The 15203-nt window shown below is 36.6% G+C and overlaps 1 protein-coding gene across 5 annotated transcripts in view; it reads left to right on the forward strand.

The window, feature by feature from the left end:
• The window catches only part of NR2C1 (nuclear receptor subfamily 2 group C member 1), a 72369-nt gene that overhangs the window by 26870 nt on the left and 30296 nt on the right, over nucleotides 1-15203 (forward strand). For 4 of the 5 annotated variants that reach the window (XM_037845428.1, XM_037845430.1, XM_037845432.1 and 1 more), the window contains 4 exons: nucleotides 7300-7371; nucleotides 10374-10604; nucleotides 13607-13688; nucleotides 14992-15171. In XM_037845428.1, the coding sequence (XP_037701356.1) occupies nucleotides 7318-7371; nucleotides 10374-10604; nucleotides 13607-13688; nucleotides 14992-15171 (547 nt within the window). In that variant the 5' untranslated portion in view covers nucleotides 7300-7317. Of the gene's footprint in view, nucleotides 1-1300; nucleotides 1357-7299; nucleotides 7372-10373; nucleotides 10605-13606; nucleotides 13689-14991; nucleotides 15172-15203 lie in introns of those variants that run through there. The other variant, XM_037845429.1, reaches the window with a different exon arrangement.

Here is a 15203-nt window from a genome sequence, read left to right on the forward strand (position 1 = left end):
TATTTCCTGTAGGGCAGGTGTCTTGTTCACAATGTCTCTCATTGTCTGTTTGTTGGAAAATATTTTGCACTCTCCCTCATATTTGAAGGACAGCTTTGCTGGATATAGGATTCTTGGTTGGCGGTTTTTCTCTTTTAGTATCTTAAATATATCACACCACTTCCTTCTTGCCTCCATGGTTTCTGCTGAGAGATCCGCACATAGTCTTATTAAGCTTCCTATGTATGTAATGGTTCGCTTTTCTCTTGCTGCTTTCAGGATTCTCTCTTTGTCTTTGACATTTGATAATCTGATTATTAAGTGTCTTGGTGTAGGCCTATTCACATCTCTTCTGTTTGGAGTACGCTGCGCTTCTTGGATCTGTAATTTTATGTCTTTCATAAGAGATGGGAAATTTTCATTAATTATTTCCTCTATTATTGCTTCTGCCCCCTTCCCCTTCTCTTCTCCTTCTGGGACACCAATGATACATACATTATTGTACTTTGTTTCATCCTTGAGTTCCCGGAGACGTTGCTCATATTTTTTCATTCTTTTCTCCATCTGCTCCTTTGCGTGTAGGCTTTCAGGTGTTTTGTTCTCCAGTTCCTGAGTGTTTTCTTCTGCTTCTTGAGATCTGCTGTTGTATGTTTCCATTGTGTTTTTCATCTCTTGTGTTGTGCCTTTCATTTCCATATATTCTACTAGTTGTTTTTTTGAACTTTTGATTTCTGCCATATACATGCCCAGTGCTTCCTTTACAGCCTCTATCTCTTTTGCAATATCTTCTCTGAACTTTTTGATTTGATTTAGCATTAGTTTAAATTCCTGTATCTCAGCTGAAGTGTACATTTGTTCCTTTGACTGGGCCATAACTTTGTTTTTCTTAGTGTAGGTTGTAATTTTCTGTTGTCTAGGCATGGTTTCCTTGGTTATCCAAATCAGGTTTTCCCAGACCAGAACAGGCTCAGGTCCCAGAGGGAAGAAATATTCAGTATCTGGTTTCCCTGCAGGTGTGTCTTAGAAAATTGCTCCAGCCTTTGATGCCTCAGGTCATTGTGCTTTTCTGCCCAGCAGGTGATGCCTGTTAGCCTATAATTCTTGACTGGTGTGAGGAGGTATGACCTTGTTCCCCCAGGCTCTGGGGTCTGGTTCTGAATGGAAAGGGCCCCACCCCTTTCCTCCTAGAGAAGACAGAGCCCCCAGGTGGAGGTCATTAGCATTTCAATGGTCTCTCTCTCTGCTTGTGCTGTCTCTACCCTTCCCCAGGTCACAGCCCTGGAAACTGAAAATGACTGGGGCTTTCTCCACTGAGCTGAAAAAGAAACAGATAGTCCCCTTCAGACCCAGTCCAAGGCGACCCTCCGGCTCTCCAAGGTCAGTTGTCACCCAAAGCCTCTGTTTTTTGGGGATGCGTACCTGTAGTGAGCAGTTCACACTCGCTACTTAAAACCCCAGTTGGAGCTCAGCTGAGCTATATTCTCTTGCTGGGAGAGAGCTTCTCTCTGGCACCACGAGGCTTTGCAGCTTGGGCTATGGGGGAGGGGGTCTCACGACTTGGATCTGCAGGTTTTAGTTACAGATTTTATGCTGTGTTCTCGGGCATTCCTCCCAATTCAGGTTGGTGTATGATGAGTGGATGGTCTCGTTTGTCCCCCTGCAGTTATTCTGGATTATTTACTAGTTGTTTCTGTTTTTTTGTAGTTGTTCCAGGGGGACTACTTAGCTTCCACTCCTCTCTATGCCGCCATCTTGCCCCGCCTCTGCTGTCATTTAGTTTTTTTAAAAAAATTTTTTACTTGAAATATATTCACCTACCATACAGTCATCCAAAGTGTTAAACAGTTGTTCACAGTATCATCATATAGTTGTGCATTTATCACCACAATCAATTTTTGAACATTTTCATTACTCCAAAAAATAAAAATGAGAATAAAAATAAAAGTAAAAAGAACACCCAAAATGTCCCATACCCCCCTCCTCCATATTGTTCATTTACTTTTTGTCCCCATTTTTCTACTCATTTGTCCATACACTTAGTAAAGGGAGTGTGAGCCATAAGGTTTTCACATTCACACGGTCACACCATATAAGCTATATAGTTACACAGTTGCCTTCAAGAATCAAAGATACTGATTGCAGTTCAACAGTTTCAGATATTTCCTTCTAACTAGTCTAATAAACTAAAAACTAAAAAGGGATATCTATATAATGCATAAGCGTCATCTCCAGAATGACCTCTCGACTCTATTTGAAATCTCAGCCACTGAATCTTTATTTTGTTTCAATTTTCTTCCCCCTTTTGGTCTAGAAGGCTTTCTCAGTCACACGATGCAGGATCCAGACAAATCCCTGGAGTCATGTTCCACATTGCCAGGGAGATTTATACCCCTGCAGGTCATATCCTGTGTAGCAGGGGGAGGGCAGTGAGTTTGACTGCTGAGTTGGCTTAGAGAGAGAGGCCACATCTGAGCAACAAAAGAGGCCCTCTGGGGGTGACTCTGAGGCACAATTATGAATAGGCTTAGCCTCTCCTTTGCAGTAACAAGCTTCATAAGGGCAAGCCCCAAGATCGAGGGCTCAACCCACTAAGCTGGTGGTCCCCAATGCTTGCAAAAACATCAGGAATTCCCCAGCTAGGGAGGTTAAATATTTCCACATTTTTCCACAGTCCCTCAAAGGGGCTTTGCAAATACTTTTTATTCTCTACCCACATTACTCTGAGTTGTATCAGGGCTTCATGCTACCTGTGCAAACCAACAACGTCTCACTCCCTAGTCAAATTTCCATGTAATTATGGCATTTGAGTAAACTGACCATACAAGTTAAACCATATAGTGTGCTACAGAAAACTCAGACCTTGCATTGTATAACTATCTCTTCCTTTGGTCCCACACAGAAGCCAAAGTTTTAAAACACGATTAATATCATCCTCTACCCTTCAGTCTGATCCACCCCAATCTCAACAAAGTCCATTTCATTCATATCTCCAGTCAAAATCTGATCTCCTTTTTAGCCTCTGTAATAGTGGATTCATGGGGTGATACCGACACTCACAGCTGCCCAACTCTGGCTTTGAGTCTCAGATGCCACACAGGCACCTGAAGCTCCAGGGACTGATCACGTCACATACAAACAGCTCAGAATCTCAAAACCTAGAAATCCCTGTTACGACTCATGAATAAATGTGACTGCTGTAAGGGCTTACAATCTAGGAACCTCCACATAATCCTCCCCCTTATAACCATGCTCCCAGATTCAATTCTCAGAGTTTACACATAAGTATTAGTCCATATTAGTGAAGCATTATAATGTTTATCTTTTCATTTCTGGCTTATTTCACTCAACCCACCGTCCTCATGATCCATTCACTTCATTGCATACCTCACAACTTCATTCCTTCCTGCTGCTCCTTCATGCAAAAACATTCTTATAGTTGTATATTTAATCAGACTCATTGACCACTCTAGTTTTCACTAAGTTGTACAGTCCCAGTCTTTATCTTCTGTATTTCCTTCTGGTATCATACTGACACCTAACATTCCTTTTTCAACCATATTCACAATCATCTTTTCCCAGTATACTTTCAGTATTGTGCTACCATCACACAGTATTGTGCTATCCATTTCTAGATCTACACAATCAATCCTCTAGAACATTCTATACTCCTTCAACATCAAATGCCTGATCTCTGCCCTCTTTCTATCACCTGATATCTTCATTTCTACACTGTTCTCCAAACCTCCCTCTCCTGTCTTTTCCTATCTGTAGCACTCCCTTTAGAACTCTCTCAGTTCCTGTTTACCTGTAAATATTTTAAACTCTCCTTCATTTTTGAAGGACAGTTTTGCTGGATATAGGATTCTTGGTTGGCAGTTTTTCTCTTTCTTTATTTTGAAAATGTCATACCCCTGTCTTCTTGCCTCCATGGTTTCTGCTGAGAGATACACACTTAGTCTTATCAAGCTTCCCTTGTATGTGACGGATTATTTTTCTCTTGCTGCTTTCAGAATTCTCTCTTTGTCTTTGACATTTGCAATCCTGATTAATAAATGTCTTAGAGTAGGTCTATTTGGATTGATTCTGTTTGGTGTATGCTGTGCTTCTTGGACCTGTAATTTTATGTCTTTCATAAGAGTTGGGGAATTTTCATTGATTATTTCCTCTATTATTTTCTTCTGCTTATTTTCCTTTCTCTTCTCCTTCTGGGACACCTATAACACATATATTCTTGTACTTAATACAAGGTTGTCCTTTAGTTCCCTGAGACCCTGCTCATATTTTTCCATTTTTTCCCTATCTTTTCCTTTGTGTGCAGGATTTCAGATGAACTGTCCTCCATCTCACTGATCTTTTCTTCTGCGTCTCTAAGTCTGCTGTTGTATGTCTCCATTGTGTTTTTCATCTCTTCAGTTGTGCCTTTCATTCCCATAAAGTTCTGCCGTTTGTTTTTTCAAGCTTACGAATTCTTCCGTATGATCACCATGTCTTCTTTATATCCTTTATCTCTTTTGTTGATTTGATTTAAAAGATTTGCTTGAACATCTTAATTAGTTGTTTCAACTCCTGAATCTCAGTTGAGATGTTAGTTTCTTCCTTTGACTGGGCTCTATCTTTCTGTTTCCTAATGTGGCTTGTGATTTTTTGCTGGCATCTTGGCATCTGACTTTATTGATTGGTTTATTCTAGAGGTTGTTTTCTCTCTTTCACCTAAGGTTTTCTTGTTGGTTTACTTTGATCTCTATCTTTTCTTTTTTTCCTCTCTGGCCAGTTGTCAGATTGGCTCTGCCCCCAAGTCTTTCCCCCAAAATCAGGTGCCCACCGTGGCCTGCACAGGCATGGGAGTTAGGCACTGGGAACCCCAGCAAGTTCACTGTGTGTGGTAATACAAATCTGCTGGCTTCCAGTGGTGCTCTGTTTTCCACTGGCTAGCAAGAGCTGGGTTTGTCTGGGGGCCATGCTTTAACAGTTGGGTCTTCTCTATTTCTCAGCCAAAACAGGGCTGGGTTTCTGTACAGGGCGTGTAGACTGTCCAGCAGATGGTGCTGTTCAGTAACTTAATCGTCCTCAGAGTCTGTTTTGTCAGGCTTTGTCTGACCCAGCTGGGTGAGACTGGGGGATTCCTATGCTCTTACTCTGCACCGCACCCCCCAGCCCTAGGGTCTGAATTCTCTAAGGGGGGCAGCCACTTGAGCTGGGCCCGCCTCCCTTTTCTTAGGGAAGATACACCCTTCTTAGGGAGTTCTCTTCTACACTTGAATTCCTCCTTTGTCTCTCTGACTCTCTTAACTCCACCCTTGCCTGAATCAGGGCAGACAATTGAAAATGCCTGAGGCTTTCTCTAATGAGCTATTTAGAATGAGAGGAAAAAAAGGGAAAAAGAGCAAAAAGCCCCTTTTTGGAGCCAGTGCCCAACCCCTCAGTTTTGTTTCTCGGCCAGTGTTTGTACCCAGTTCTTGGTGCCCCTTTTCCTGGGGCACAGCCGTATTCCAGTCTTTTGAGCTCAGCCATCTCCAAAAGCCTCTGTTTTTATTTAGTTAATGTTTTTTTTTCTTTAGCCTTGCCTTCTCTCTGCAGTGAGGGACCTTAGATTCCTCTTACTCAGGGCTTATCTGTGCTTTTAGCTTGTATTCAGTAGCCCAAATTTGTTAAATTAAAACCTCAATTGGAGTTTGGTTGCGCTACATTCCCTTGCTCCTTGCAGGGACTACTTTTGCAATACAGCCTGCCACGCTCGGTAGGAGGGGTGCTGGCTCTTAAGTCTTATCTACAGTTTTTTATGCTGGGATCTCAGCTCTTCCACCCATTCCTGACTGGTGTAGGATGTATGAACAGTCACAGATGTCCCCCAACAGTTGTTCCAGACTATTTACTAGTTGTTCCTGGCTGTTTACTAGTTGCTCTAGAGGACTAACTAAATTCCACACCTCTCTATGCTGCCATCTTGCCCCACCTCCTCTCTATGTTCATTTTTAACATAAGTATATTATAACCATTGTGTCAAAACCAAATGAAATAATCAGGATGAGATATACCACTATCAACTTTTGATGATGGAACTTTCTTTTTTAGTTTTTGGTTGCAGCGAATAAAAAGTTGTGAACCATTCTTTACAATTTTGAAAGGTGACAGGAAATTTAGGACTAGGAAGGATTTTTTTAACAGTGATTAGAACTCTAAATCTTAAAGTTTTTCCCTATTTGAAAAGTGGTACTTGTCATTTTTGTCCTATATATTGTTGGTAATAAAAAATAACTCATTTTATATATTTACAAAGCACTTCCACATACATTATTTATCATCTCACATTCACTGTAGGGTTATTAGACCATTAAGGAAACTAAGGCTCAGTGTTACAATGACTTATTCCAGGTCACAGAGCCAAATGTTATAAATAAGATGCAGTCTTCATGAAACTGATAAAACCATACTGTTTGAAGATGGAATGAATGAGGCTTAAATTATAATGGTTTGTAATGGACAGTAAGCACATTTTTTCACATTATAATACCTTTGTCGCTCTCTAATCTCTTGGCTCCTTGCCTAGTAAGTCAGCTAGCCACTAAAAGAATGCTGTAAAGGTCTACCAGAAATTATTCTTAATGGTGAAGGAAGGGCATATGGAAGGTATTTTATTCTGTTCCTTTCCCTTTCTAAATGGAAAAATATTCACTAAAACAATTATATTTTCAAATTCAAAACAGCAATTACTTGATATATTTAGCAAAGTCTGATATAAACACATTCCTAATTTGCTTTGGTAAGGATTAAAGAGTAAAAATTGCTTTTAGCACAACTCACTGAAGGATTTAAGCTTTTTACATTATCAAAAGTAAGAAAAACAATTCAGATAATTTGACTATTAAAATATAGATACAGTCACATAAATTTTGATATTCTTGCTTAGATGATTTAGAGTAAAAGCTAGTCAAAGTCAACCCAATATTCTTCAGGCTTTCAAATCTCTTTGGAGACAGTCATGCATTTAATTCAAATTAATCTTAATGCATTTGATATTGCCACTAATAAAGAGCAAGCACAAAATTCTAGAGAAATCTGTGCTTCTGAATGAATACAATTATTTTGTCATTTTTCACAAAATAATGTTGAAACAGTTGGTTTAAGCCTCACCCGTCTTCAAAAATTGTTGCTACATAGCCAATCTTTGTTTTGTCTATTCCCACCCACCCCCACTCATTCCAATGGGATTATTTTGAGGCAAATCCTAAATATCATATTTCATTTGTAAATTCTTAGGTAATTATGTTTTTAGGGTTATGATTGTGAACAAGCATCATTTTATATTTTATTTTTTTGCAGGACATTTTGGACTAGATCATGGCAACAATAGAAGAAATCGCACATCAAATTATTGAACAACAGATGGGAGAAGTATGTTTAGTTTACATTTCATTCACTGACTTGACAAACTTTTATTATTTACACTGAGTGTATATGCTAGGTTGTAGAGATACAGAGATAAAAGATACCCCTTGACTTTCAGGTAGCTTTTCAATCTGGGGAGACAGTTGAATTAGACAATCACAATAGAATGTGGTAAGTGCTGTAATAGGTAATGTATAAAGTGCTACGGGAGCACAGAGGAAAAACAGCTAATGAAGAGTTTTGGAGGAGGTGAGCAGGAGCATGGGGAACTTGGCCAGGGAATGTTTTATTGGGTATGAAACCTGAGGCCAATTTTAATAGACCCATAGGAGTTAGTCCATGTTAATACAGTCAGATCTTCATTTTTTCCAGTGACCATGTGCTCTTTGTTAGAAGAGCTACCATAATACAGAGGTTCTCAAAGTATGATCTTGGACCCTTTCAGAAAGTCCACAAGTTTAAAATCATTTTCATAATAATTAAAATATTATTTGCCTTTTTCACTTTCATAAATATGTATCAAAGATTTCCAGAGTCTACATGGCATGTGATAATATTGTATGATTAAATATGTCAGAGTTTCAAAGATCTACATAACTCAGTGAACATTGTTTTCCAAATGACCGGTGCACAATGCTGCAAAACCACACGAGTAAAGATTCCATCAAAGTACAGGATAGACCCATGGGTTTTGATAGGGTTTCATATTCCACATTGTACCTAACCTTTAAAAGTGACCGCTTGTCAAGTTTAGGTGTAATAGCAAAGAATAATTTCCACAGTAATTTAAAAAGGCTATTAAAATATTCTTCCCCTTTTCCACATATGTGGAACATATGTAAGGCTGGATTTTCTTTAACCAAATAACATGTTGCAATAGATTGAATGCAGAGGTAGATATGACAATCCAGCTGTCTTATATTAAGCTAGATATTAAAGAGATTTGCAAAATGTAAAACAGTGCAACCTTCCTCAAGTTTTTGTTTGTTTTAGTTAATATACTTATTTTTCATAAAAATATTTTATTTTTATTAATATCTAATAGGTTTATTGGTATTTTTAATGAATTAGTAAATATTTTTGAAATTTCTAAGTTTGAATTTCTAATATGGTAAACATCAATAGATATAAGTCACATATACAAAAGCCTTTTGGGACCCTCCATAATTTTTTAGTGCGTAAAAGGATTCTTAGACCTGAGAACTGCTTCCATAATCTACTTACTGATCTTCTGTAATGAGGGCCATTTGGATTGTTTATTTCTCAATTATTATAATTATTATGCTGCAATCAAAAGCCTTTTATTTTCATCAAGGCATTATGTTTTAACCCAGTAACATTTATACCCTATATCTTAAGCTCTTCTAAGAAATAAGTGTGAGCCATTAGTCTTTCATTCAATTCATCATGAATATTACTATCAACAAATCCAAAATAAAACTGACAACAGCTTAAACTATGCATGGTGAAATTTGATATAGATGAATTGGCTAAAAATCAAATCTTGTAAGTAACATTGAAAATAGCAAAAATTGTGGGGCTGGGTGGGGGCTGGATATGATAGAAATAGCCTCTATAAAAAAAAATTGACAACAGTTAAAACTGCACCAAGAAAAATAAGGCCTGGTGAAAATAATGGTCACCAAAGAAAATACAAATGGCAGAAGCTATAATCAATATGGAAAAGAATCTTAATGAAGAAAATAAAAATGGAAGAAAGTTGAAAGCAAACCAACCTTGCCCTTTTAAAAATTAATCAAGTAATTCTATTGGCTTAATGAAGTTTACTTTGTAACATATTTGCTTAACATCACCAACAGAAACCCTCAGTGCTGAAACAATTCTGTTTATTCATGTAACTGCTCTTCTCCAGGATTCCCCATCTTAGTACATGGCAGTTCTTTCCTCCCAGTTGCTCAGGCAAAGTTGTTTGTTTTGTTTTCTTTTGTTTTGTTTTGTTTCAGGCAAAGTTTTGTAAACATCCTTAACACTTCTCTCTTCATATTCCACATCCAATCCAGTTACTTTTCACCCCTAGCTTGGCTACTGCCCTATTTCCTAGCCACTATCATTTCTTGCCAGTGTCTTTGAAATAGCATCCTTTCTGATCTCCCTTGATTCTACTCTTAAACCTCTGCAACATATAGCCCACAATAAATCTAGAAGGATCCTTTTTTTAAAAAAAGTAAGATCCTGCCACTCCTCTGTTCCAACCCCTCCAAGTGGCTTTCCATTTCACTCTGTAGGACATCCAGACTTTTGTATGGCCTACAAAGTCCTATGTGATTAGACCCTCAGCTCAGATCTCATCTTTTACCACACTATCCTTTTTCTAGTCTGTTTCAGTCATACTGCTCTCTTGCTATTCCCTGTACCAAACATACTCCTCTTGCCCCCCAAGCTTATTTGTTCCATTTCCTCTGCCTGGGGTGTTCTTCCTCTAGGTAGTCCTAAGCCTTGGTCTGTTAATTCATTCAGATCTGTGCAAACATATCATCTCAGAGAGTTTTCTTTATTGCCCTCATTCCATCACTCTTTCTTGCCTCACCCTGCTTTGTTTTTGTTAATGGCACTTAACACCACCTGATATTATTTTTCTTTGCTTATATGTTTATTATCTCTTTCCCCACTAAAATGAAGGTTTCACAGGAGCAGAAATTTTGTTTTGTTCACTGCTATATCCCAGAACCCAGAATAGTAATTGGCAAATAGAATGTAACCAATATAGTTTTGCCTAAATGGAAGGAAGAAGGGGGAGGAGAGAGAGGAATCAAAATATTGAGGGCAAATATTCTTATTATTGTACCTTTGTTTGTTAGCACATTTGATTGTTGTCATAGGCTAGACTTTCGTGGAAGTAGAATTGGCAGTTCAAAAGGTGTGTATGTATTATATTGAATATATATAATGGTGTGCTTATCTAGCGGTGTCTGAAGGTAGTAGAAAATTGCCTCATTAAGGGGAAAAAATTGATTTAGTTGAGTTCTAATTTGACATGCTTGTTTTAGATTGTTACAGAGCAACAAACTGGCCAGAAAATCCAAATCGTGACAGCTCTTGATCACAGTACACAAGGCAAGCAGTTCATTCTGACAAATCACGATGGCTCTGCTCCAAGCAAAGTCATTCTGGCCAGGCAAGATTCCACTCCAGGAAAAGTTTTCCTCACAACTCCAGATGCAGCAGGTGTCAACCAGTTATTTTTCACTACTCCTGATCTGTCTGCACAACACCTCCAGGTACATAACTATGAAAGTGTATTTTTATCTTACACTGAAAAAAACATTTAAAAGCACATTCTGAGTGTAAGTCCTGCCATTAATACCTTACATATATGTATATTCAGCAGGAAAAAAATCTTGCATAAAATTGTATGCTGTGCAGAGTATCTGTGGTTGCTGCTTTCTCCTCTGTGCCGTGGTACTTTTCATCACATATCTTCACACCCGTATATTTTGGGAGGTTCTTAGTTGTAGACAGTAGGAAAGATTCACTTTGACTAGTTTGTCCAGGAAGGGATTTAACAAGAGATATAGGTAGTTTAGAATTTTTAAGAAGGCTAATGAAACAGTTCTAGTCCAGGCTTCCAAGAATAACTACTAGAGCTTTTTGCAAAGCTGGCTTCTGAGACCTAATGCTTCTGCAGTGTTAAGAAACTGCCTAATCAGGAGCAGTTTCTGTAGTTGCAGTTCCAGGACCAACCTGCCTGTGCCACAAACTGGAAGCTGCTGAAACAAGAAGTTTGTGCTATATCTGCTGGCTTCATCACTGTGTCTCTTTATTTCATTGATGTAGAAAGCAATTTACTCCATAATCTGTAGCATCTTTCTCAGGCTTTATCCCAATAGATTCACTTTACATAGTTTGAATATTTTGCTAGTTATACATTATTCTTCAGAGTCAGGTAAGGCTTTTACGCACTGCATGCCTATGGTTAAGGTAGATATTTACATTACTGTTACGTTTCACTACTACTGATTGCCATGGTTGAATACAAATACAATGTGCTTCATATACTCTTAGGGAAGTGCCCACTTAAAATTACGTTTCATGTTTTGTGATGAAAAATTGATCAAAGAAAATTCCTTTTAGGATTGAAAAATTCTTAATTCGTAAAATATGAAATGATGCCTGAGTATCCTGATAGATTCTATTCTTCCGATAATATCATTTGTATTATATTTTGAAACTGCTAAGTTAGAAAATGGACAGGACCATAGTTAAGGATTTATAAGTTATTTTATCAACAGAAGTCCCCCAAAATGTATTTATGAAATTAAGCATACCTTAATTTCTCTATTTTTTAAATTAATAGACTTTATTTTTTTAGAACAGTTTTAGATTTACAGAAAAATTGGGCAAATAGTACAGAGTTCCCACCCACCTCATCCCCACATAGGCAGTTTCCGTTTTTGTTAACATTTGATATTCATATGGTTCATTTGTTACAGTTAATGAACCAATGCTGATATAGTATTATTAACTATAGTCCATAATTTTTTCAGCCTTACCTAGTTTTTACCTAATGTTCCTTTTTTGAAACAGGATCCCCATTACATTTAGTTGTCCTGTCTCTTTACACTCCTCTTGGCTGTGACAGTTCTCAGACTTCCCTTGTTTTTGACGATCTTGATAGGTCTGAGGAGTGCTAGTCAGGTTTATCATAGGATGTCTCACAATTTAAATTTGTCTGTTTTTCCTATGATTAGACGGGCTGTGGGTTTGAGGGTAGGAAATTTGTAGGGGCTAAGTGCCATTTTCATCACATCTTTTCAAGGTACATACTGTCAACATGATTTATGACTGTTAATATTGACCTTACTAACCTGGCTGAAGTATTTTTCATTCTCTACTATAAAGGTATTCTTTAAAAAAAATTCCTCTACTTATTAAAATAAAGGTAACATTGGTACTTGGCCTATTTTGTGGATCATCTTTAAGGGCAATAAAAGAGAAATATGTTTAGGATGAATTCCTCTGGGTCAGGAATCAAAAGATTTCATTTCTGGCCTAGTGATCTAAGATGAGTTGTGGACAAATCCCTTAACATCTCGGTGTCTCTTCTTCTACCGTTAGGAATAAAAATAGATAAAAGATTAGCAGCATTTGCAGTCGAGGTGCTATTAAGGAAAACACTGATTCTTGTCATAGATGCTTTCAAAGGACTTCTAATTATAGAAGGATTTTTTGGTTTTGTGTTTTTCTAATTAAGACTGATTTTCATGGTTATATAAGAAGAAATGATACCACATATAACATAGTAAAGGACAGTCATTTTAAGGACCATTGGTTTTTTTAAGTTAGAATTCCTCCTGATAGCATATGTACCCCTAAGTGAAGAAGAAAAGTTAAGGTAGGGAATTACTGGCAGTTGTTTTAAGGCTGGAGGGAAAGGATTTACTAAATGCTATATTACATTTTTTGGATTGAATCAATGATTTATCAGTTTACATTTCAATAGATTGAAAAAAAATGATGACATGGTTGAAGAAAATCCTAAAAGAAGAAACTGGTATACCTTTGCCAGCATCATATTAGCCAGATCTAGCGATGAGCTCTTTATGTGATTTAAAGAGGCTTAGGATTCGCCCAAGGCACCCCAGCTAATCCCAGTTCTGGTCTCTGACTTGCTACCCTTTATCAGTTTCCAGAGCTCATGTTCTCAACTACTGCATCTAACCCAAATCTTAGAAACTCAGTAATGAAAGTTTTTATACATTTCTGTATCAGCCATATTTGCGTAATTAACTACATAACAAAATATTTTTCTTTATAATCCCTTTCCTATTTATAAAATTCAGGGTTATCTTTTCATGCAATTACAGTTTATTTTAGTCATGTCATTCTATGCAAAGGTTCTGAGCTCTTCAAAGACAAATGTCATTGTAGGTCTAATAACTACTGAAGTAATTTAATGTGTTCCATGTGAATAATATTCAGATCTTAATGAGTGATGCATTAAAAAATACTCAAATGTATCTGTGCTTTGAATAGTCTGGTTACTTTAATGAAATTGTTCTGCAAGAAATTACAAATATATTCTTAACCGTGTTTGTGTCTTGTAATATTGAAAATTTCCATCTACATATAAAGGAAATTAAGGATAGTTTAATCTATATAATATGTATATACTAATAGAGTTCAAAGTTTCAAGATAATTCATGAAAAAAAGGAAGATGGATGTTCTTTTCATTTTTTGACAAAATGAGAATGTTGAATAACTTTTTTTGTTTTTTTAAAGCTCTTAACAGATAATTCTCCCCCAGACCAGGGACCAAATAAGGTTTTTGATCTTTGCGTAGTATGTGGAGACAAAGCATCAGGTAACATTAAAAATAATCCTATACATGTTGTGTTGTTCAAATAACTACCTTACGACCATGTTTCCTCTATTGAAAGTAAAAAGAAAATTAAAGGAGTGTGTCATTTTTATGGTGAATATATTTATATTTGTAGCCTATGAGATTTGACTGATTTTTCCCCAAAGCTACTTATTCATGAAAAGTTATTTCCTTATTTTAATGCGGTTTAATTTTACTTACTTTTATTTTTGTTTTTTAGAGAAGTTTTAGGTTTACAGAAAAATCATGTAGAAAATACAAGTTTCTCATATACTCCCCCACTCACAGCTTTTATTAACACTTTGCATTAGCATGGTACCTTTACTGCAGTTGATGAGACAATATTATGATTATGCTATTAACTATAGTCCATATAATTTGATTTTGTTAAGACATAAAATGCACATTTCTCAAAGAATTATGAAAAATGGTTTAGCTTTTCTAAAGTAAACGTGGGAATTTTTGAATGCGAAAACTAGAAGCCTTGTCAAAGGAATCATTTCAAAATGAATTGTGATCCTTAATAACATAAAATATTAAATTCTTAACCTACCTCTTGAACCCTGTTCTCATTCCAGGATTATGGAGTAAGTTGAGTTATTGAGGTGGACAAAGCTCTGATTAACCTTTACTTAATGCTCTGCATAGCTGAGTAGACATTTCTCGGAGCCTATTACTAGTACTCAGCATTATATCATTTTAGTTTTGACCATTGTTACTTCATGCCAGAAATACATGCCCATGTCCACTCCTATATTAATACTATCTGTGTCTCTTATCTTTTATCTTTTCCAACAGTTCATTACAAAAACCACCAACTAGACCTTTCATCGGAGTGTGTTCAATTTGTTAATAGTTGTGCAAAAGAAATTGTTTGTGAAATGACAAGTTAATCAAAATACAACATTTCTCAGGAATTTCAAAAGTAGAACTCAAAATTAGGAATTATTATATTTCAAGCACTAGCTGACATTTTATCCTTTTTTTCTGGAGCATAGTTTTCAGATTATAATACCTATTATACAATATATAACAAAACTAATTTCTAAGTGATATCAGAAGTGAAAATAGTTAAGGTCAGTTTCTAAAATTAAGACTAATATAATTAATTTTAACAAAGAACATGATTATTTCATTATCTATTTGTAACTCCCCTCAAAAATGTTCATTAACTCAAAAATCTCAACTTTTTGTCTTATATTTTTGTTGTTATTTAAAGGGAAGTAATGGGATTATTTCTGTCCAAAATGTGAGTTTTGTATTTTCTTTAACATTTTGTCTCTAGGGCGTCATTATGGAGCAGTAACTTGTGAAGGTTGCAAAGGATTCTTTAAAAGAAGCATCCGAAAAAATTTAGTGTATTCTTGTCGAGGATCAAAAGACTGTATTATCAATAAACACCATCGAAACCGCTGTCAGTACTGCAGGTTACAGAGATGTATTGCATTTGGAATGAAACAAGACTGTATGTATTAGCTTTAAAGGAAAAAATACTTT

Source organism: Choloepus didactylus, chromosome 8 (assembly GCF_015220235.1).
Source record: "Choloepus didactylus isolate mChoDid1 chromosome 8, mChoDid1.pri, whole genome shotgun sequence".
Taxonomy (NCBI): domain Eukaryota; kingdom Metazoa; phylum Chordata; class Mammalia; order Pilosa; family Megalonychidae; genus Choloepus; species Choloepus didactylus.